The 22,256-nt window shown below is 40.1% G+C and overlaps 1 protein-coding gene across 1 annotated transcript; it reads right to left on the bottom strand.

The window, feature by feature from the left end:
* Positions 1-549: 549 nt before the first annotated feature.
* On the bottom strand, positions 550-22,180 carry FAN1 (FANCD2 and FANCI associated nuclease 1). The gene is made up of 14 exons (XM_062626674.1): positions 21,956-22,180; positions 20,291-21,680; positions 15,651-15,791; positions 14,519-14,714; positions 12,640-12,873; positions 12,002-12,133; positions 10,755-10,863; positions 10,212-10,331; positions 9,216-9,380; positions 8,067-8,235; positions 3,125-3,228; positions 2,097-2,291; positions 1,625-1,753; positions 550-791 (listed from the first exon to the last, which is right to left on the bottom strand). Exons 2-14 carry the CDS (start codon positions 21,567-21,569, stop codon positions 654-656), a joined length of 3,111 nt encoding a protein of 1,036 aa, XP_062482658.1. The 5' UTR covers positions 21,570-21,680; positions 21,956-22,180; the 3' UTR covers positions 550-653.
* Between the last annotated feature and the right edge of the window lie 76 nt (positions 22,181-22,256).

Here is a 22,256-nt window from a genome sequence, read left to right on the forward strand (position 1 = left end):
ATTTCCCCTTTCCACAGGAACTACAGATGTTCATGGCAGAAGGGGCTGTTAAATACATTATCCTTTCATACAGAGCAGCACATTAAAACAGCGTTTAAGAAAAACCCCAGGGTTATGCTTTACTCCATGCCATCACTGACCAGCTCTATTTTTTATATTAAACTGACAAATTGAAATGCAGAATACAAATCAGGGACAGCTGGAGAACAATGCTGGTCCTGACAATCCTGGAAAGGCAACGTGCACCTTGCAAGGGAACTTGGACAACATGATGAACTCGGGCTCCACAGGTGATCAGGACTTGATGAAGCCCAAGTTTTGTTGTGGAGGATGTTCTTGGTGTGTGTGACTGCAGCTGTTTTTCTTGTTCCTGGGCAAACCCCCAGGTTACAAAGTTAGTTCTTAATACTGAACAGAAGAGAAAGGCTTTGTTCCTCTGACCACAGTGACATAAGTGGTAATACATACAGTAAGTCACACTGACAGTCTTTGCCATTTCTAGAATGTGTTGTACTAAACCCAACTACAGGAATGTTGCAAGAAACCAGATTTTCAGAAGAAACTACTTTTAATAAGCAGCAGCCAGTGGTGTGTGTGTGATGCCAGTTCCTTTAAAATCACCCAAGTTACCCAAGTGCTCCAGAGCTCTGTTACTACCCAAGGCGTTTACTCTTGCCTCCAGTGGCTTGCACATGACACACTTCTACTGTCGCACCCAGCTTCTTCAGTTCACTCAGCCATATTATCTGCTTGTGGGACAGGCGGTCATTGGGCCCCTTCACTTCCACCAGCTACAAAGGAATGTGGATGATTGGTTAGTAGTGTGCCTGTGGAGGAACTAAAAGATCGTTAGCTCCTGCAGGCTTATGTAAGTATTCTTTTATGGCTGTTATTTGCAACAAAAATAATATAGATTTGGCACAACAGAAATCCTCGTGAGGGCTAAACTAACTATTAACCCATGTTCCAAAGTTTAACTGTAAGAATGGAATTTATATGGTAAATATCTGCCAAAACAAAGGCAAAGGCACTAGTGAATGAAGACAGATACCACATGTTCAAAAACTTATCCTCTGCAACCTCACCTGTTCCAGCTGGTACTGACAAGCAACATAGATGTTCTAGAGAACTAATTCCAGCTACTCAGCTCTGGCTTATAGATCCATGACAAGTTGCTCCAGCAGCTGAGATGCACAGTAGTCTTCTGGTACCTGTTCCACTACCAGGCCAGACACAATCCATGACTGTTTGCTCAATTTCTGTGGCAGAGACACAGTTGTAGTCTCATATGTTCAAGATTCTATGTAAGTGGAGGCATGAGTACCCCTTGTTAACAGCACCCAGAACATCTACAACTGATGGGTACAGCTGCTTTCAGCAATTTTAATTAGACTTATTCTACAACAATACCTTGCCACCTCGTGTTGTTTCTCATTAGGCCCATTAAAGTTACAGCAAAATGTGATGACATGGCAGATAAACAACCACTCACTGTGTGCCACAGCTACTGGGCAGATGAGCAGCAGGTTCAACTCCACCACAACAGGATAATACAGTTTGTATGGGTCCAGGTTTTACACCTGAGGTAAGATCACGGACACGGTGCTCAGCTCATCTGCCATACCTTGAAGTGCTGGGTGTGAGTGCTCCACACGACCAAGTCAGGCAGCCCCGCGCGGCAGTGCCGCAGATCCCTGCACAGTCGCCGGAAAACACCGCTCAGAAACCTTCCCCCGAGGCAGGAGACCAGGCTCTGTAAGAGAAGTGCTGGAAGCTGCCTTACTTTTAACTTTACTTTCCTGTACAGCCACTTCCCGACACTCTCAAGAACATTCTAGGGCCCATCTCAGCTTTTTGTTTAGTCTTGTGTGACAAGAGGCTTAAGTAGATCTTATCTACAGCAACTTCCCTCCTCTGTTCCCAGCTACTGTTGCAGGAAAAGTGACTGACATATCAGAAAAGTCACAGTATTGTGCTTACATCCCCAAGCAAGTCCTCCCTTTCCCCATCAGTCATGGCTCAGTGCCTTGCTATAAACTGTGAATTAACAGCAAGCCCAATCAAATGAGTGCCCATTCTGGACCACAGTTCCTCACCTGAACTTGCTGGAGGGAACTAAAACGCCCCCAGCTAACCAGTGCTGCTGCTTTTCCCTCCTGTGCCGTCCAGACGTCAGCAATCAGCTTTGCCAGTGTCTCTGAGGAAGCTGTCTGCAGCTGATGAAGGCTGGCCTCAATGACATCCCTCCTGTTCTCGTAGAAGCTGTCAGTGTATAAATCCAGGGGGAAAGTCTGTATAAAAAGGTGAGCACATCTCTGAGGAGCTGCCAGCGAAGCAGTGACTCCAAGAATGACAATGCCCTACTTCGTAGTTTCCTTAACTACGAAAAATTCACTCTAACAACCACTGACTCAATTTAACGTCAACATGGCCACCACATAAACCTTTATTAAACGGGAAAACATTTGCACTTATTTTACCATCCAGTGCCCCTGCAACAAACGCTGGCCACATCCTAGCCCCGTGCGCTGCTGGTTTTTAGTTAAAAGCCGCAAGTCTTTTGCGGCTTTTGGAATCATGAACCTGAGGGTACACGACAGGGAGCTGCTGGGGTGAGTGCAGTGCTGTTTGCTTGCTTGGGTCATTGACAAAAAAGGAGGGAAGACCCCAAAAGCATGAAGGTGTTGGGGTGGTGCAGGAGGGATGCAAACAAACCTGAGCTCAGAAATGGGAATTCCCTTCAGAGGCTCCTGAGAAGATAGGTATGTTTTTGTTTTGTTTTTTTTTTTAATGAAATACATCATCTTCAAATGAGCTGAGCAACGCTCAGGTACAGCAGTATTCTTCTACTGGAAGCTCTGCCTGGGGACTTCAGATACAGGACACAGGCATTTAGCCAGATGCATCCCACCCTGACAGTCAATCTAGACCCACAGAGCAATTAGTTCCCAAGGAGCCCTTCAGCAACAAGCCCAATATAACAAATAATAAAACCAAGCAAACACGAAGATCTGCCTGCAAAGACCTTCAGAATAAAATGTTAATCTAAGCCCAAATACAATTTCCACATGGTTTCAGTCTTTAGCAATGGGTAAAGAAATTCTCTAAAGAAAGCTTTACAAACCTGATAGGAATTTCTGAAAACATCGGGTATGCCATCCATGAAAATGATATCCCACATTAGAATACCATAGAGTGTGATAAACGTTGAGCCTTCTCCATGAATACCTAAAGGACAAAATTTAATAACAACGGAAACATTAATTTCTACAGCAGTCTCACAGAAAGAGGTACTAAATCCTCATGATCCAAACACAAACATACCAAGCTCAGCTGTACACACACCTGAAGTCGATACATCCTAATGTTACAGCATCAAGTTCCAAATGCACTTTATTACTCCACAATTTGCTAATGCTTTATATTTCCAGGCTAGTGGCCTTCCCTGACAGGATGAAATTACTGTGCCCTGTCACAACTACAGTTTAACAATTTTTAATACACAATTTAAAACATTTACACTAAAAAGTAATATATTAGTAACAAAATGTTTATATGAATCTCTTCTATACATAAACAAATGCATGCATACATACATGGAGCTGTACATACATCTATACATGTATGTGCTGCAAAAAGCACTCACTCACTGCCAGGAGACCAATGCCCAGCCAGTGTACTAAAAATGCAATACATTAGTAAAAAACTGGTTGTATACATAAAAACATTTTCTAATAAACCTACATATATAATACATGTATTCCTGTATGTGTACTTACACATATATATGCTTACCTGTGTGTATTGTACGTGTAATACAAATATTTATTTATAAGCACTTCAGTAACACTGGCTGAGCACTGCTCTGCTGGTGGTGAGTGACAGCTTCTGCACCATCTGTTTTTATCCCTGTTACTTAGTAAATTGTCTGTATATCAATCAGCCCATTTTTTAAAATGTATACAATTAACTAATTTATATATGTGTATAGATATACACACCTATATATATATACATGTATATACATACATATATAAATGTAATTCACATATGTATATGTACATCCGTGTGTATGTACATGAACATACATAGGTATCTGTACATATGTATACATGTATATAGCCACATATACATGTATATGTATACATATACACACATATAAAAATTAGTTAATTATATACATAAATAGACATATATATACATGCATATAATGTGTATTAACTATTTTTCTTAATATACTTACGTGTGTATATGTATATAAACTATGTATATAGTTTAGTGTGTGGTGTCCCTGTCCATGGCAGGGGGGGTTGGAACTAGATGATCTTAAGGTCCTTTCCAACCCTAACTATTCTGCGATTCTATGTCGCATATATATAGGTGTGTGTAGATATACACAAGTGTGTATATAGAAACACATATATAAATTAAATACATTTGCATATATACATATGTATATGGAATATTTATTATATAATAACATATATGTACATGTGTATATATACATTATAATACATATGTACATAAATGTATATATAATATATACATAAATATAGAAAAATAATCTATAACCAATATATTAACTAATTTATACATGTATATATACATATTTTTATACATACATATGTAAATTAGTTAATACACATTATATTGGAACAAACAAGAGGAATTAGAGATGTGGGCACGTCTACGGGGGTATGATATAATAGACATCGCAGAAACATGGTGGGATGGCTCCTATGACTGGAGTGTTGGAATGGAAGGTTACAGGCTCTTTAGGAAGGACAGGCCTGGCAGGCGGGCAGGGGGAGTTGCCCTTTATGTTAGGGACCGGCTGGAGAGTATGCAACTCTGTCTGGGGACAGGTGAGCAGTCCACAGAGAGTTTGTGGGTCAGGGTTAAAGGGAATATAGCTATGGGGGACATTACTGTGGGGATCTGTTACAGACTGCCTGATCAAGGAGAACCTGCAGATGAAGCACTCCATAGACAAATAGGTAAAGCCTCACACTCGCAGACCCTTGTTCTCATGGGTGACTTCAACCACCCTGACATCCGTTGGAAGGACGGTACGGCCCGGCACAAGCAATCCAGGAGGTTCCTCAATTGTGTAGAAGACAACTTCCTTCTGCAAGTAATAGAGGAGCCGACAAGGAGAGGTGCCATGCTTGACCTCGTGCTCACCAACAGGGAAGGGCTTGTTGGAAATGTGACGCTCCAGGGCAGCCTTGGATGCAGCAATCACGAGATGCTCGAATTTGAGATCCTCAGGACAGTGAGAAGAGCGTGCAGCAAGCTCACTGCCCTGGACTTCAAAAGAGCAGACTTTGGCCTCTTCAGGAACCTGCTTCGGAAGGTTCCATGGGAAACAGCCCTAGAGGGCAGAGGGGCCCGACACTGTTGGCTCAATGTCCAGCTGGAGACCAGTAACAAGTGGTGTCCCTCAGGGATCAGTGTTGGGACCTGTCTTGTTCAGCATCTTTGTCGCTGACATGGACAGTGGGATTGAGTGTGCCCTCAGCAAGTTTGCCAATGACCCCAAGCTGTGTGGTTCGGTTGATAGGCTGGAGGGAAGGAATGCCATCCAGAGGGACCTTGGGCTGATGCCAACCTCATGAAGTTTAACCATGCCAAGTGCACGGTCCTACACCTGGGTCGGAGCAATCCCAGGCACAGCTACAGGTTGGGCAGAGAAGAGATTCAGAGCAGCCCTGCAGAGAAAGACTTGGGGGTGCTGGTTGATGAGAAAATGAACATGAGCTGGCTTCAGTGTGCGCTTGCAGCCCAGAAAGCCAACTGTATCCTGGGCTGCATCAAAAGGAGTGTAACCAGCAGGTCAAAGGAGGTGATCCTGCCCCTCTGCTCTGCTCTTGTGAGACCTCACCTGGAGTATTGTGTGCAGTTCTGGTGTCCGCAGCATAAAAAGGACATGGAACTGTTGGAACAAGTCCAGAGAAGGGCCACGAGGATGGTCAGGGGACTGGAGCACCTCCCATATGAAGAGAGGCTGAGAAAGTTGGAGCTGTTCAGCCTGGAGAAGAGAAGGCTGCGTGGAGACCTCATAGCAGCCTTCCAGTATCTGAAGGGGGGCTATAGGGATGCTGGAGAGGGACTCTTCATTAGAGACTGTAGTGATAGGACAAGGGATAACGGGTTAAAAGTTAAACAAGGGAAGTTTAGGTTGGATATAAGAAGGAAATTCTTTCCTGTTAGGGTGGTGAGGCACTGGAATGGGTTGCCCAGGGAGGTTGTGAATGCTCCGTCCCTGGCAGTGTTCAAGGCCAGGCTGGACGAGGCCTTGGGTGATATGATTTGGCATAAGGTGTCCCTGCCCACGGCAGGGGGGTTGGAACTAGATGATCTTAAGGTCCTTTCCAACCCTAACTATTCTATGATTTTATGATTCTGTATCTCACGTCATGTATTATGTGTTACAGATTAGATTACATATGTTCTATATTACCATATACTACAATTATGTATTAGTAATGATATATAGCAAAACCAGAACACATTTATAACATAAAAATACATCTTGCATATTACCTATATATTATTATATATATTATTGTGTTATATTTATTGTGTATATATATATAATTATATATTATAGTAGATTATTTGTAATATTACTTAAAACATTTAACATGTATGTGAATGTACATATATAAGTATGTTGGTATAAACATGTATGTATATATATACACACATATAGCCATATATAGACATTTATAGACATATATGTGTATACATATACACACACACACACACACGTGTATATATACCATATACAGTCTCTGTGTGTGTGTGCTTATATACACACAGACACACTCCAAGGAGGTTGTGGAGATCCTCAAAAGCTGCACACAGCCCTCAGCAACTGGCTCTGGGTGCCCTTGCTCAAGCAGGGGGTGGGACAGTGTGACCTCCAGAGCTCCCTGCTAACCTCAACCACTCTGTGACGTATGTTTAATATAATATATGATTTATATGTACTGTTACACATAGATAATACAATATATGCTACATGTTTGTTATTATACTATATAGAATATATAGTATGGGGGGAGAGGGTGCATGCACATGTGTGTGGTTAATGTGCACAGTGCTGGAACAGGCATGCCATTCCCGTAGGCCTACCACTAAATCACATGGGGCCACTGTGTGCTCCAAATGTGTACTGAGCCACTGAGCCTGGATGACTGATGGTGAGTGGGTGGGAGTGAGGCATCGAGTGGGGACTTCAGGACAATTCTCCCAAAGTCTAAATACTGTCACCTTCCCATTTATCCTTTTCTGATATGGCCACTTTTCCTGCAACAGTATTTGGGAACCTATCAGTCATACAAAAATCACACTAAAATATTTCATCTAAAACCACAAATTTTCTCTAAAAAAAATAAAAATAACCTGACTACCTTTTTGTATTTTGCTTTTTCCTATACAACAACAGACTTATATGTTCAGTTTTTCACATCTCCTATATATGAACATATATAGGAGCTATATATATATGAAATATATGAACAACTACGTACATAAACAATATATATGTGTAAAAATCTACATTTTATACATATTAAAATATATATATGTATATATTGGACGAAAAAACATATATATTTTGATATACAGATACAAAAATACATGAACAACTACTTATAAAGCTAAAAACCATGCCTTTTCAAACGAAGTTGCTAAGTAAGTGTCTTGCTATGGTGTACCTTTCCTTAATGACACTCCTTAAATGACATTGCTACCCTAACAAATAAAATAGCTGTTCACTGATAAGAAAGGCAAAGTGAGTGCTTTTCTATGGAGATACAGAAGAAACACTGGGGCTTTTCTTTTTTTTGAAACATTTCAAAACCACCTTAGGTACATGAAGGCAGCAAGTAAAGACCAGAAAGCAGGTTAGGTTGAAAATACGTATTAGAACAGAATCAGATTAAAAACTAGTCCAATGGAATCAGCTAGAACTGGTCTATTAACTGAATTGCTTCGTAAATTGCACTGTACTGCCACACTTATTTCTCTGGAAAAACAAACAAAAAAGTTACTCTTACCCTGATCATAACCATTCTGCCTGTAATGAGTTAATGCCAACTCCTCAACTGAACACATGACTGTGGATACACTGATGTCTTTGCCTCCTTCTTCGTCATCGATATCCTCCATTAGAAATACAGATTTTCCCATTCCCGTCTGAGGGCACATCTTTCCTTTGATTGTAACCTGAACATGTTAAAAGAGCTAGTTACTTTCCAGCATCACATTTAAAAAGCTTTGGCCTAGGTAGTTGAATCCCTCCTAAAACACTCTCCTCCTTTTCAGTTTTCTTAAAATCAGAACTAGACTTGTTTCCAACTGTCAACTGAACAAAATTCAACCTGCCAGTCCTTTGAAATCGTTGTTTAGTGGTTAGAAACTGGCAAATATTTCAGGAAAAAAAGTGTAGCAAAAATGGTGAGCAGATGGAAATATAGTATTGTGGTATGTAGGACCAGGAAAGAACAACACAGATGAAGGAGGAGACTCATGCTGGACTGCGAAAAAAAAGGGCTATAGGGAGATATGTGATGACAAGGCCAAGACAGTGAGGCTCTGCTCTGACTTTGCCCAGAGACAATTATCTTTGCAACAGGAGGGAAAAGAATGAGTTCAAAAACCCCCATTCCAATAGGATGCAAGTGCATAATTTTGTGTATTTGCATCGTATATATTTAGAGTGCACAACTCCCAAAGGCTACTAGAGAACTTTGCATTTTTTGAGCCATTACACTCATGATGACAACATGCTCAGGTTACTATTACTTTTTCTAAAACACACAAAACCCTTGGCCTGAAGACACCATAGGCAGTGATTTGATCAGACTGTTCATACAGAAAGGTTCTGAGTGTTACTGGTAAATTAGTAGAGTTTAGAGCTGATCAGATTCATAACACATATTCAGTAAAGCAACGCAAATTACATCACTGTACAGCTGACTAACTCCAGCTAAGAAGCTGACCATTTATTAATGAAATACAACTATCTGTTTACAAGAGGCTTTTGTTTTAGAAACACATTTGTATTCATTTTCCTGCAGCACAAATAAGTCAGAGACTGGTACACAGCACGTTAACAACAGTCTCTCAGATAATTTTTTACTGTCAGGAGAAAAAAAGACCTCATGAATTGTTATTTCTTAGAAACTACCAGCAACTGCACTTACGTGTGTCACATCCTGCACGGGTATGGCTGGCAGATCATGGAGCAGGCATCTGAACTGCTTGCAGCTTGGTGAGTCTCTGATTCTTAGGCCCCGCTGGTAGAGAGACAGCCGATGCCCAGTACGTACAAACGGGTCTGCCAGGCCATTTCTGATGCAGTCAATGGCCTAGCAAAGAGCAACGTAACAAGCAATTATTTAGAAAGACCTATGCACATCTATCTGTCCTTACTAAGCCCGAAAGACAAAACTGATTTAAGAAGCACAAAAATGTGAATGTAAGAACCAGCATATAAGACTTTTTTATGTAGGAATTTCTAACTAACATTTTGCAATAGCAGGCTTCTGGATTCACATTTGCACTGGTACAGTAAGGTTCTAAGGTAAATTAGTTTAATATTTTTAAGCCAGTTCCCTAACAGCACATAATATGGAATCAGAAGGACCAGATCAGTTGGGTATGTACATACCAAACAAATTTTAGACCAATACACTACTGCACTGAAGAAAATCTGGGGTTAAATATGGACTCCAAAAATTAATTCAAATCATGGTTCTGACGTACTCTCTGTGACTTGAGGAAAGCACTTTGTCCCAGTTTGTAAATAAGGAATGAGCCCTTCCTTTGTACAACTTCTAATTCCAAAATTGGAAAAAAACTTGACATGGGGGTATAAGATGCAGAAGAGGCAACTGCAGACACTTGACAGCTTATGGTATTATTTCCGCTTAACAGACGTACAGAATTAAAATGCAAAGCAAAATACAAGCATTTTAATAGTTCCCTAGCATACTTCTGTGCAGGCCAATCAAGGATGAAGGTAAACTCAATATTCAACTTCTTAGGAGAAACTGGTTGCCTGACCTTGGAATTCCTACCAGTACCTGCATTTTTAGGAGAGCCCACCCTTCTGTTCTTCTCATACAAAGTATTTTTAGAACTGTTTCAGACAATGACTGCAGTGTCTCCAGCTTTACAGCATGCAGTTGGGAAGGTACCTTCTTAGTGTTCTTCAAGTGCTGATGTAAATTCAGAGCTAGGCGATCCCACCACCGCCCTCTGCTGTCAGTGCAATACACATCCTGAGACAGAAGAGACCGCAGCTCCTCCACCACTTCCTGCAGCGACAAGACTGTATCTTTATTAACGGAGTCAGAAAACCAAGTTGCAGTGTCATTACATAATTAGCTTGCCACTCTCCCTTCTAATTACTGGATACTGTAAAACTTTATCTCTGCACAATTCAAACCCCATTTTTACTTCAGCACTCACTGTATTCAGGTGCATGGATATATCTTAAAAACTCTAGATTATGTAAATGTAAAGGTTAGCTGCCAAAAAGACAATCTTTTTGTCCTTTCCCCTATTTCTTACTGCATATGAAAAAGACCTGAATATTAATTGTTGCCTTTGCAGGGGCAACAAGTCCTGGTTTCAGGTGTAACAGTTATTTTTTATTCCTAGTAGCTGGTACATCATCAATATAAACAGCTGAACCATGCTACATTAAACACATATTCCTATTCACTTCACCACTTTACCTTATACATATGAAGTCTCTGCAAAATTTCAACACCTTGAGAAAGGATTCTTGTATACACCCAGCCAACTGTGAAATGTCTCAAGTACTCAGGTAAAACTCTGTGATAGCTGAAAGGTAAGAGCAGCTCAGATCAATTTAATGATGTCAATTTAAACTCTTAAAATTCTCTTACTAAGAATGCTTATACCTAAAGGATTTACAAGAATTAAATGCCTTATATACTACAATTGAACTGCAACGAGTATCGCAGCTCCCATGTCAAGAACCCAAAGGTAAGAAAATAGTTTAGCTAAGGTAGCAGGTGCAAGCTGCATTTGCTCAGCTTATTTTGGTTTCAACAGCAGTGGAATTATCAGTAAGTTCTACATCAAACAATAACCTATTACACCGTGTTCTGTTAGTGCCAACTTTTCTCGTAAGTCAGATGGCTAACCTCAGAAACACAGCTGAACAAAAGAAAAAGGCTAGAACAGGAGTTTTCTGCTAAAAAATGAAGACTAACATCTTTTGAGGTGGCACCTCTACATTTCAAGACAGTCTTTTGAATGTTTTACTGAAATCAAAATAAGGTTTTCCAATGTCTTTAGTGTGAAATGGAACAGGCCTCCAACTGACCTTCTATGAATATTATTTTTAATCAGTTGCCATGAAAATGAACATAATGCCAAAGTGTATCATACTAAAAGTAAAACATACTTTTAGTGTATCATTAAACCAGAAAACAAAATAATTGACAGAAAAACTGATGAAGAACATTTAAAAACAATACACATTATTTCAGTTCTCAGATCTTTAGTAACATTTCCTGAATGACACCCACCTGGAAGCCTGAAGAGATGAATAACCCAGTATATTTTTCCGTATCATTTGCAACATCCTTTTATTCACAGTGTATTTTAAATTCTGATTATTGCTATTCTATTCTATTTGTCTAAAAGCCAAAAAAGAAACCATAACAAGGGAAAAATAAGGCTCTTGTTCTCCTGCACTGGCACATAGAACAGAAATGCTTTAGTGCTTTATCCATGCTTACCAATTCATTCCCAAGGCTTTATGAAGAAAGCCTTTTCATACCATCACTTAAAAGCTAAACAACCAGGAAGTTCAAAGCTTTCAAGAACATTAAAGCTTCTAAATTTATCAGGCTTAAATAATATCACAAGTCTATGAGCCTCTCTCAAAAGTACCAAAAGTAAGAAAATACACTTAAGAGTTTCACATGAACACTAGTTTCCAACTTAGTACCTCAAAGAAGGGTGATTTTTCAGCTTGTTCCAGGTTTCTTTCGCGCACATATACAGATGATTAGCTTCTTCCCAGTTCCCATTTACCATTGCAGTGGCTATATCATTTGACAGATGAGCAGCAGTTGCATACCTAAAGGAAAAAAACATAGTAACTGTAATAGGCTCAAAAAAAAATTTATAGCTAAAAGAAGAAATCAATTCCTCCATACAGTATCTTTTAAAAACACCCTTTCAGTCTCCAAAGACAATGAACCATGCAGCCAGTATTCTTAGTCTCATAGGATCAGTAGGGTTTACAACAGCCACGTACATCATGTTTCAAATTACTTATAAACTAGAGAATGTATTATTTTTGTTTGGTCTATTCTAATAATCATCACAACAAATGAAGAAACAACTTTCATCAGCAGATGATCACAAAGCAAATACATAGGCTATTTTGGTTCAAAAGGTAAGCCTCTGCGAATTATGAGTCCCATCTGGGTACAAAACTGCATTTAAAATAATTGCAGAAATGCACTTCTACATATTTATATCTGGGGTTCTGCATGACGAATCTTTATTTGCCTACAGAAGTACTGCAGTAAAGCTTTTCTAGAAATAAACAGTTTTCCAAACTTCCAAAGCTCCCCCTACCTGATAAGATCTTCTCTGTCCTGGAAGACCTGTGTTTTCCTATTTACAGTGTAACTGGGGAATACCATACGCCCCATGTTTACCATAAGGACTGTGAAGAGCTGTCCTTGACCAGCGCTACCAGCTTCTTCATCCTCCATTGACTCAGACAGTGAAAATAGCAGCAGAATTCGAGAAAAGACATCTCGAGGGCCTTTACAGACCCTGACAGATTTTCCAGCCAGGTCCTTCACCCTGGAAGGACAATTAAAATCATCACAGCAAATTGGTTTTTACCATCACTTACAAAAATTCAAATATACTGAATGAAGTATAAGAGCAATATTGGTTTTGAGCCAGTTAATGCGTAAACTTGATTTTCCTTGACAGCAGCAGCTTGAGAAAGTATTTAGTATATGTAACCTCTAGTGAAAAGCTGAAGAAATGCATCTTAAGTAATAAAAGTTTAAGGGCCAAAATTCAGGCTCAATAAAATTGGAACTATCTGTTCTTTGGGTGCAGCCACTCTTATTGCTATGCCAGGTAGTACCAACAACGTGCAGTTTGCTGTTAGGGCGATGTTTACGGACCACAATTTGAGATTCCTTATTTTAGGGTATCTCCATTAGCACATCTTCATCCAGCCTTTTCATACAAGAGAACATTTCTGTTACTCTTCTACAGGACAGTAGGGATTTAAAACAGGATCTTCGCTGATCTCAGTGCGTAACTAGTATTTCAGCTGTCTGCTACAGCAAAGAACATCTCATTCCTAAAGCATTAGCCCTCTCTTTTGGCATAAGAAGACCTTGCTGACTCATGCAACAGTAATTTTTAATGGAGGGATGATTTTAATGTTTGCCTTCCAATACTAGGCCCCTCTGAATATAACGAATTTTGTGGGGAATCGCATGATAGGCTTCAGGGTGGGAATATCTGTCCAATAAACATAGTTATGCAAAACTTGACAAAGCTTTACATCTCTCTCATTTGAAAAAGAACACCACAGGAAAGATAAATGATGTTACTGAAGCAAATGCAGCACATACTGTATCTGTCAGCTTCCTACCCAACCTGCATTTTGTAAAGAAAGCATTTCACAGTTCCTCAGTTCAGACCCCAGTTCTCCAGCCTACCGGACAAGCTAACTGCTAGAGAAGCAAACTTTGTTTATATGCACTATTATTCTGCTACTTTTTGGTAGGTACTAAGAGAGGCAACTGTGTAAGTCAAGAACGGACTTGTACTCTAGCACTAGTACGCTGGCAATTCACTTCACATTCCTGGACTTTTTGTGGATGTTCTAGCTACAGATCCAACTCCAAATATCAAGAATGGTAATGCTGTAATCACTCCTATTAGGGCAGAATGACATCTTAAACCTGAAATCTGCACCCCAGAAGACCTGGAAGTCAAGGGCATCTGATAAACACAGCTGTGACAGCCACAGTGAAAAAATTCACATGACAGAAAGAACACTTTGTCAAGTAAACAAGCTTTTTGCTTTAAAAATACTGCTGAAAAAGAGGCTTTATGCTGATGTACAAGCTCAAGCACAGTGATCGTTACTGCTCCCTTCTAATTCTACTAAAAGAGCTCACCCAGCAAACAAACATCAGTTGCTTTATCAGTCAACAACTTTCCCTGTTTCATCCTAGATGTTTCTCTGTATCGCTGAATAACTTTGGCGATAACCATGCCCACAGCTGAAAAACATGACATAGTTAAAAAAAAAGCCAAACATTTCCCCTTATGTTTGATCCACTGCGAACCAAAATTTATTGCTGCCCTTTTTATTCATGAATTTACTAAATGCGTTTGTCTCTTCCAAAGGCATCTGGATTGAGTCTTTTGAAACACAACTTACATTCACCTGCAAAATCTAACTACAAAGAGTTACCTTTTTAAAATCACTGTCCCAATACCAGCCTGGCTCCTGCTGAAGACTGAACGTTGTTTAGCCAAACTCAGAAAATCACCCACAAGTTGCTGTTTCTGACCATTTGTGTTAGGCAAATGAAAGATCTTTGCCAATGTTTTTAGCTCAGGGGCTGAAAGCAAATCCAACCCTTCACACAGGTCTTCCAGTTCAGATTCTGAAAGTAAAATGAGCCACGTATAATCATTAGGGGCTATACATATACACTAAAGCAACAACTCACATAACCTAGTAGTAAACTCACGTCTAAAGATTATTCAAACATTTATTACAGGTGCTAGCTGGTTCAGCTTGAAATTAATTCTCTTCATAGGTCCAATGTGAAGGAATAATCAGAAAAAATATCCCTGCAACTTCAAAACAAAATCAAACATGAAGGAATTCTGCCAAGGTACAGTAAAATGCTGTTCAGAAAAACTTGTCTTCCTCATGATTAAACTTTGCCCAAAGCAAAAAAAAACAACCAAAAAAGTGCTGCCAGGGAGCAGCAAGAGCAGAGCTGCTGGGCAAGGGGGAATGAGCCAGGAGTCAAGAGTGACCACAGCACTGGCAGTGTCCTCACCAACCCTGGTGCAGTTCCACCATAAATGGTCAGAGAAAAGGTCCTGACAGCAGATTCCACTGGCAGCCACTGAAAAGCCTGAATGATGAGTCAGGTCCAGGGGCAATCTGAGAGACAAGCCAGACATAAGACAAGAGACAAGACTGGAAACAAACAGCTGCAGCACTGGTTAGAGGTCTAACCAGCCAGGGTGTGTAAGGCCTGAGACAAGATTCCTGCAGGATACCTCAGGGCAGTTACGAAGGATGCCGAGTAGAGCTCCTGGACCAACATGCAAAAGCTGTGCAGGTCAGGGTCTGAGATAAGGCTGGTGAGGGCAAGTCAGGCCTAATGCTGTACTTAAAGCCCTGAGATTTATTTACCTCTACCTGTTACCCCATTTGCACTAATTGCTTTTATCATTAAGGTAACAAGTCTACCTGAAACCTTTATTCTCTAATTCTCAAGGCACAGTAATGCATCAAGATCTAAAATGACACAACAGCAGATTTTATTTGTAATATTTGTAAAATTTATTAATGCTGGCCATACCTGTTTGCAGAAATCTGGCTTCAGCCAGTTCTTCAATTATTGGTGATAGATCCACACTTATCTCTCCATACTCTATCTTGTTCACCTTTAACCAGTTCAGCTTGCGTTGAAAAAGTCTCACATATAACTTCTGCCCTCCAACTGCAGATTTCATTTAAAATGGGGAAGGATAAAAAGAAAATTAAATTCTGAAATATAGTACTATGCATATTCACTACTTTAACTAGAAAAATTACTTCAGTGCAGATATCCTCTAAACCACGTTTTAAATCTGCTTATGTTCTACGAGCAGACTTGGTAAACAACAGAACTTTCCTTTCAAGTAATTATTGCTCATTAGAACCTTTAAGTTTTGTAGGCAGAAAATTATTACAATAAGTTTGTAGGTAACGAACATCACTAAAATGTACGTGGACATGCATTCCCTTTAAAAAATGACTTGTTTTCTAGGAAAAGACAACTTCATTTTTCAAACTTTGCATACTGTGATGTTAATTAGGTTTTTATTTCTTTACCACTCATTCAACAACCATCTATTCGATGGTGAGGAACAAAAGCACTTATCTCACAGAATACCTCCCTGTTTAGTATTCAGGTTCTTATTTTTTGAAGAATATGTTTAATTTTATTAATGTATCTACTGAAAACACAGAAAAAAAAATCCTATCAATTTGATATCAGGGACATGCTCTCTTAAACTACCTTTTAAAAATACTTTAAAAATACTAACAATGCTGAAATTCAACAGAATAGCTCATTAAATCTTAGCTGAAAATAGCCAAGCTATTGTTACTACATCCATCATCCTTTTGAATACTGTATTCATGCCTCATTAACTTCTACTTTTTTGTGTCTGTTGCTCCTTAACTGAAACTGAATTAATAAATCAATAAAAACAGACACTGAGACATTCCCAGATCTAAATATATCTAAGAAATGGCAGTTAACTTTTTTACACGCTTATTTAATTATTCTCCTGTCCTTGAAGATACTTCTTCAGCCTTTTTTTTTTTTTTAACAGATTTTTTCCAGGATCAATTCACTGACAGAATTACATTCAGACACATAAGCTTGTCATTTTCTCTGTGGGGTTATGACTTCTTTCTTACAACTCAGGAAAAAGGCTGAACACCTGGACATTCTTTCTTCAGCCCATATAAACTCACCAAACTAGGGCTGCAATTCAGTAAAGGCATGCAAGTATGGCTTTCTGTCAAAAAGATTGTAATGACAAATAGAATAAGAAAGCATGGCACAAGTAATTAAATGCTTCTTAAGTACGCTGGTCTGCAGCACACTACCTTTGAAAATGTGGAGCATTTAGCTTTTTTTTTTCTTAAGACAGGTTCAGGTGTATCACTGAAATGACAAAACTGCTCTAAGCTGAAACATTATCAGCGAACAGAAAAACATTACATTGTTTTTTCTTGTTCAGTTTTTTACCTCAGTTCCACAGCTGCAGCATGCAGTGACATTAAACACGGACCATTACACCTGAGTTCAGACAGATCTCAGCTTGCATACAAAGCCTGACACTGCACTGCAGATCACTCCTGATGGAGACATCTCTGCTTTTCCCTATTTTGATTTACTGTTTCCAGTACTTAAAAGATTGGCAGTGCCCTACATCCAACATAAAGGCCATCCACTTCTGAGAAAACTGGGCAGGAAGAAAGGACTGCTTCAAATTCAATCCTTTTAAAAACATCATTCGTTTCATAACAAGCTTTAGAGAAAACTCACTGGAGAACGGTAGACATTTTAGCAGAAAATAATTAAATACTGGAGAATACCTATGTTCAAGCACCTTTATAGTATAAAACGCATAGGATTTTTGTATTATGATAACTGAAAGACAACACTTGCCTAGGTAGAAATTTCTAATGTGGAACAGGTAACTCATCTATCCGAGCTTTTGAAGTATTCTGATTTCCTGAAGGTAAAATCATCCATCACTTGTCTAGAATTCATTATCTATTGATCTAATGCTATCTGATCATTGTGTTTCTCCTACCCTGCAAAGAGAGATTGTTTTATTTGCGACTCCAGCTGTCAGTGCAGACATAGATTTATCAATCAGCACCACTCTACAATAATTCTTTCTGTATTCTGAACTCTTGTGAGAGGGGTATACTGACATCACACTTCTGAAAGAGAAACCAAGCACTTCCTTTTTTTAACAGAACAAGCTTCTATCACTGGTGTGCTGCACTAACAAAGAGAAGGGAGTGTGGAAATAAGTAAGTTGTATCCTGAGCATCTCTTGTCAAAGTAGTTCTCAAAGTAGCCAAAGCCTACAACCACTAATGACCTGTCACCTTATTCCCAGATCTTCTTTGGATGTAAACAATACACATCTACTGCTTGCCTCAGAGAGCCACTAACAACAGTTTTGTTGCTTCCATTCCATTCTTTCTTTATATATTCCCGTTTTAACTATCACAGCATAAACAAGGCATTATCAAGATGTCCCTGTATATGCATTTAGTTGGAGAAAGTTAATTGCTGTAATATTCTTACAGTCTTGAGTGCACCAATAGGTTCTGCAATGCTATCCAAACACTCAGGTTTGGCTGCCTGTGTTCAATGTCAGCTCTGACAAGGTGCAGCTGGGAAATGCTGGGTGAGGCTTTGTCACGGCCTCCTATTTGCTGGGGAGCTGTACTTAAGCTCAGGCTGGTAGCCTGGGCTATTTTCTAAGCTCTGCCACTGTGTGCCAGTGGACTCCTGCCTTGTCACTATGGACTTGCCTGAAGACCTGCCACCACTGGAGCACAGCTAAATGCAGTACTGGACTCCTTTTGCTCCTCTTCTTTGAGCAGTGTGAGCTTGTACCCCTGCAGGTGAGATGAGGATGTGGCCCCTGCCTGTCCTGCTGTCCCCTTTGGTTCCTGCCCCGTCTTCCTGTGCAGAACAGTCTGTTCTTGCTGCTCCCTGACAAACACAGTCCTGTTATAAGAATATTGTAACCAAGATGAGATCACAATTTATTAGTATCTTACACTAGTAGTATTCTTTAATTTTTCAAATATTTGGTGTTATTGGGTAATTGTAATTATTACAATTTAATCTGCAATAGCTTAATTGTGATCAGGTAACCACTGCAGAAATACCTGTGCGAGTTCAGAGCCCTTGCTTCCTCCTCTGGAGTTTCTTAACCTTTTTAGCAACCATCTCTTATGGTGGTTTGAGCCAGCTAACTTTTCAACTAGGGCAACTTAATGTTCACCTGGTCTTTTCAAGCTGTTTAACTTTGGAAGAAGTTTTAGATTCTGAAGTTGTTGTTCCCCCCACTTTAAGTACCTCCTAAAGAAACAGATATGTACTGACTCAATTTTTTAAGGAATTACTTATCACAGTTACATTTCTTCCCAAAAAAGCTCAAGCCAATGCTTCTCCATTTTTGTCATTCTGTATCCTGTATTAAAAAATCTTGTGATGTCATATACCTAGCTTCATTCTATTATTCTCCATATCTATGTAAGTTATTAGGAAAACATTTACTGAAAGCCTTCTATTGGCCTTGGAAAAGTTTCACACAATTGCTAATAACAAGACATGACCTTGCTAGTCTCTTTTGTAATGCATTGTGGTATAAGTCCACAATACCAGTTGGAACTTAAATAATCATAGAAACAAACATTAAGGGACTAAGCACTCCGAATGGCTAGAACAGTTTTTTTCCACTTTGCAATGGGGAGAGTCTAAAGATTGTTGTACTCTAATACAGAAAAAATATAATTTACAGAGAGGAAAAACACCAAAGTAAGTTTCATACAGGGAAACGTGTGCTAAACTTTACAGCCTGCTAATTAAGCCAGACTGAATGAGCACATTAATAAGTGCAGCCTGCTGCTGAATATTTTTACCAGCAGGAATGTATGCAACTGTCACTTTTGCATATCCAGCTCAGATGCATAAACTGAGCTTGTATGAACATGTACCTAAAAATTCTTTGTCAGGAAGCTGTATACTGCTATAGTGGCTTAAAACAATATATAAATGGTTATGTCTGCAATAATTCCAAATACAGTTTTTCCTGTGGAAGTTGTTATAAGCTTATTGTGATGCTCAAAGTTTGCAAGCACAAGTGCTGGTGAAACTACTCTTAATTACAGTTTAAGACAAGTTATACAGAGAACTTGGAGGGTTAGTTTTACCTTGCATCACTTTTTCCATGCTTTTACTGTTAACTTATGAATATAGGGTTGCCACGTTTGCTTTCTTATGTAAATATGGATGGCTTAAAACGCCAACATTCTGGCTCCTACTGAAACTAAGGAAAGTTATGTACTAAGCTACATACAAGAAAATTACTGTTAATAACTAGCATTCTAAACACTGGATAATAATCATACAGGTAACCATGGATCCACACCAAGCACAATAAATATCTGTGAATGTGCTGAAGCAAAGTTCACAAATGCCACTTCAAATTTTTTTTTCCAAGGTCTATGTATCCAGCACAGGCCTCTTCATAACCCCACTTTGTAGAATTCTCGTAATGTATTAATCGTTGAAAGCTTGGTGTTAACTGATATTCTTTTTCTGTGCTATGGGATTTCTTCCTTGGAAACATGTTTAAATGAAGCAGGAAGCTGACTTAAGATTCTAAAAAACAGAACAGTAAAAAACCATACCTGATAACTTGCAGAACTTGGTTATAATGTTCATATCTTGGTCATCAAACAGTCTGACATCATCTTCGTTCTCCAAGACTGCTCGCAGCACCACTAAAAAATTCTGGAGGTAATATGGGTGACCAGAAGAGCAAATGTCATTTATCTGGTCTAAAATGTCCCCAATGGAATTTTGAAATTCTACCTCTTTCACAGTTTCTGACAAAGTATTATTAATCTCATTCTTAAAGTCTTCATGAACTTCCACAGGAAGTACGTGTTTATCACCTCTGCTAAAGCAATTTTGTGTACCAGAGTTCACTTCCTTCTTGGAAGAAGGAATATGCTGAGTATGAGGCTGAGTCTTGACTTCCAAACTACTGAGCAGCTCTGCTGAAGTAGAAATAGCTGGATGTGTTTCGAATTTGTCAGGAGTATGTATCACACCTTCAGACCTTTCTGTTTTGGTGCTCCCTGTACCAACAGGTAACCTTTGACCGTTAATGTTAGCAGCTGGTGATGATACCTCAACAATATCCACAAGATCTTCTCCATTATATTTGTTTATTTCTTGTAATTTGGGTTCCTTTGATACATTTTGTTCCTGGTGCTCTGTCTGAGCAAGTTGATTTTCTTTCTGAGAACTATTCCCAGCATAAATCTCATCATCACTATTCTGTGCTGCAGCACTTTTGCACATACTGTGAACCGCTGGAGGTGAAGAGTTGATCTCTTTATACGTGATCTGTTTTCCTCCCTGGATACGTCTTCTGGACAGTTTAGATGACAAGCTTCCCAAAGAGACTATTCTAACTATTTCAGCCTGTGGTTCACTGTTGACACTACAAAGTGAACTACTATTGCTAAAATAAGGACTTACTTGTGCTGTACTTGCTTCTGTTTTCAATGAACTGCTTTTGGAAGGACTTGTTTCTAGATTTAAGGGGTTTTCTGAAAAGTACAAGCTGGAATTATTGTTCACATTTGCAGCTGGGGGGCTCCCATTCCTAACAGAGCTGAGTGTTGAATCATTGACACCAGTCTTGCCATGATTTCTCTGACATGTTTCATCCATGTGCTCATTAATTCTGTACATCGGCACCACTTGCCCACACATGGAACAGGTAATTTTGGCAGGGGGAGCATTGTTAAAAAGGGAAATAATAGAGGAGGATGCTGGAGGTATAGATGGTGTTCCTTTACCTTCCACTTTTTTTGTTGTTCCTCTTTTCCTTTTATTTTTACCAAGTGACAAACTTGTTCCAGGCCTTTTAAGTCCTGAAGACCCAGCTTCTGCCATGACAAAACTTCAAAGCCTTTAGAAGGCAGAGGCAACTTCATTCAGGCCATATTTCCTTATTCTAAGCCTTTACTTGGCTTCGCATTCTCCACCTGTAATCCTCTGACGTGCCTTCAACAATAACAAAACAAAAAAAAAAAATAAGGAATGCAGGATTTTTTGAGGTACCAAACGCAACGCAGATGAACGCTGAAGAACCCAAACCCTGGAGGCGGCCACGTTCAGCGACCCTAAACTGCTGCAGTGCAACCGCCTCTTTCCCCCCCACCACCACACAAGCAAGAGCACCACGGCTGCCCTACGAGCACCGCAGGCCTCAGGCCTGAAAGATGGCAGCGCCCCGTGCACTCGCGCCATCTAAGCACCGCGTTCACATACTGATGCACAGGGAAGGCGGAGACGGAGTTCAACCCAAGGACGCCCAGCTCCTCTAAACGCTGCCGTGCTGCTCGCTCACCGCCACACCGCTTCCCGGCGCCACCCGCCCGCTCTCACAACCGCGTTCCCGCGCGGAATGACGCGGCCCGGGCCCGTCCCGCGAAGCGCGGCGCCGCGGCTGAGGCGCCGCAAGCAGCTCCGCGCGCGGTCTCGGGGCTCCGGGCGCAGCTACCGCTGCCTCCGGGCCGCCCGCCCCTCCTTCCGCGCCGCGACACGTGCGGCCGGCCCCAGCACCGCCCTCCCGCACCG

The sequence above is a fragment of the Pezoporus occidentalis genome, unplaced genomic scaffold (assembly GCF_034315485.1).
Source record: "Pezoporus occidentalis ecotype Australia unplaced genomic scaffold, CSIRO_AGI_Poc_V1 ctg11, whole genome shotgun sequence".
In the NCBI taxonomy this organism is placed as follows: Eukaryota; Metazoa; Chordata; class Aves; order Psittaciformes; family Psittacidae; genus Pezoporus; species Pezoporus occidentalis.

Coding starts and splice junctions, on each gene's coding strand:
- FAN1 (XM_062626674.1), bottom strand. CDS start 21,569: ATGGCAGAAGCTGGGTCTTCAGGACTTAAAAGGCCTGGAACAAGTTTG. Junction 12,874..14,518: donor GGGACAGTGATTTTAAAAAG/GTAACTCTTTGT, acceptor TTGTCCTTCCAG/GGTGAAGGACCTGGCTGGAA. Junction 792..1,624: donor CTCACACCCAGCACTTCAAG/GTATGGCAGATG, acceptor ATTCCTTTGTAG/CTGGTGGAAGTGAAGGGGCC.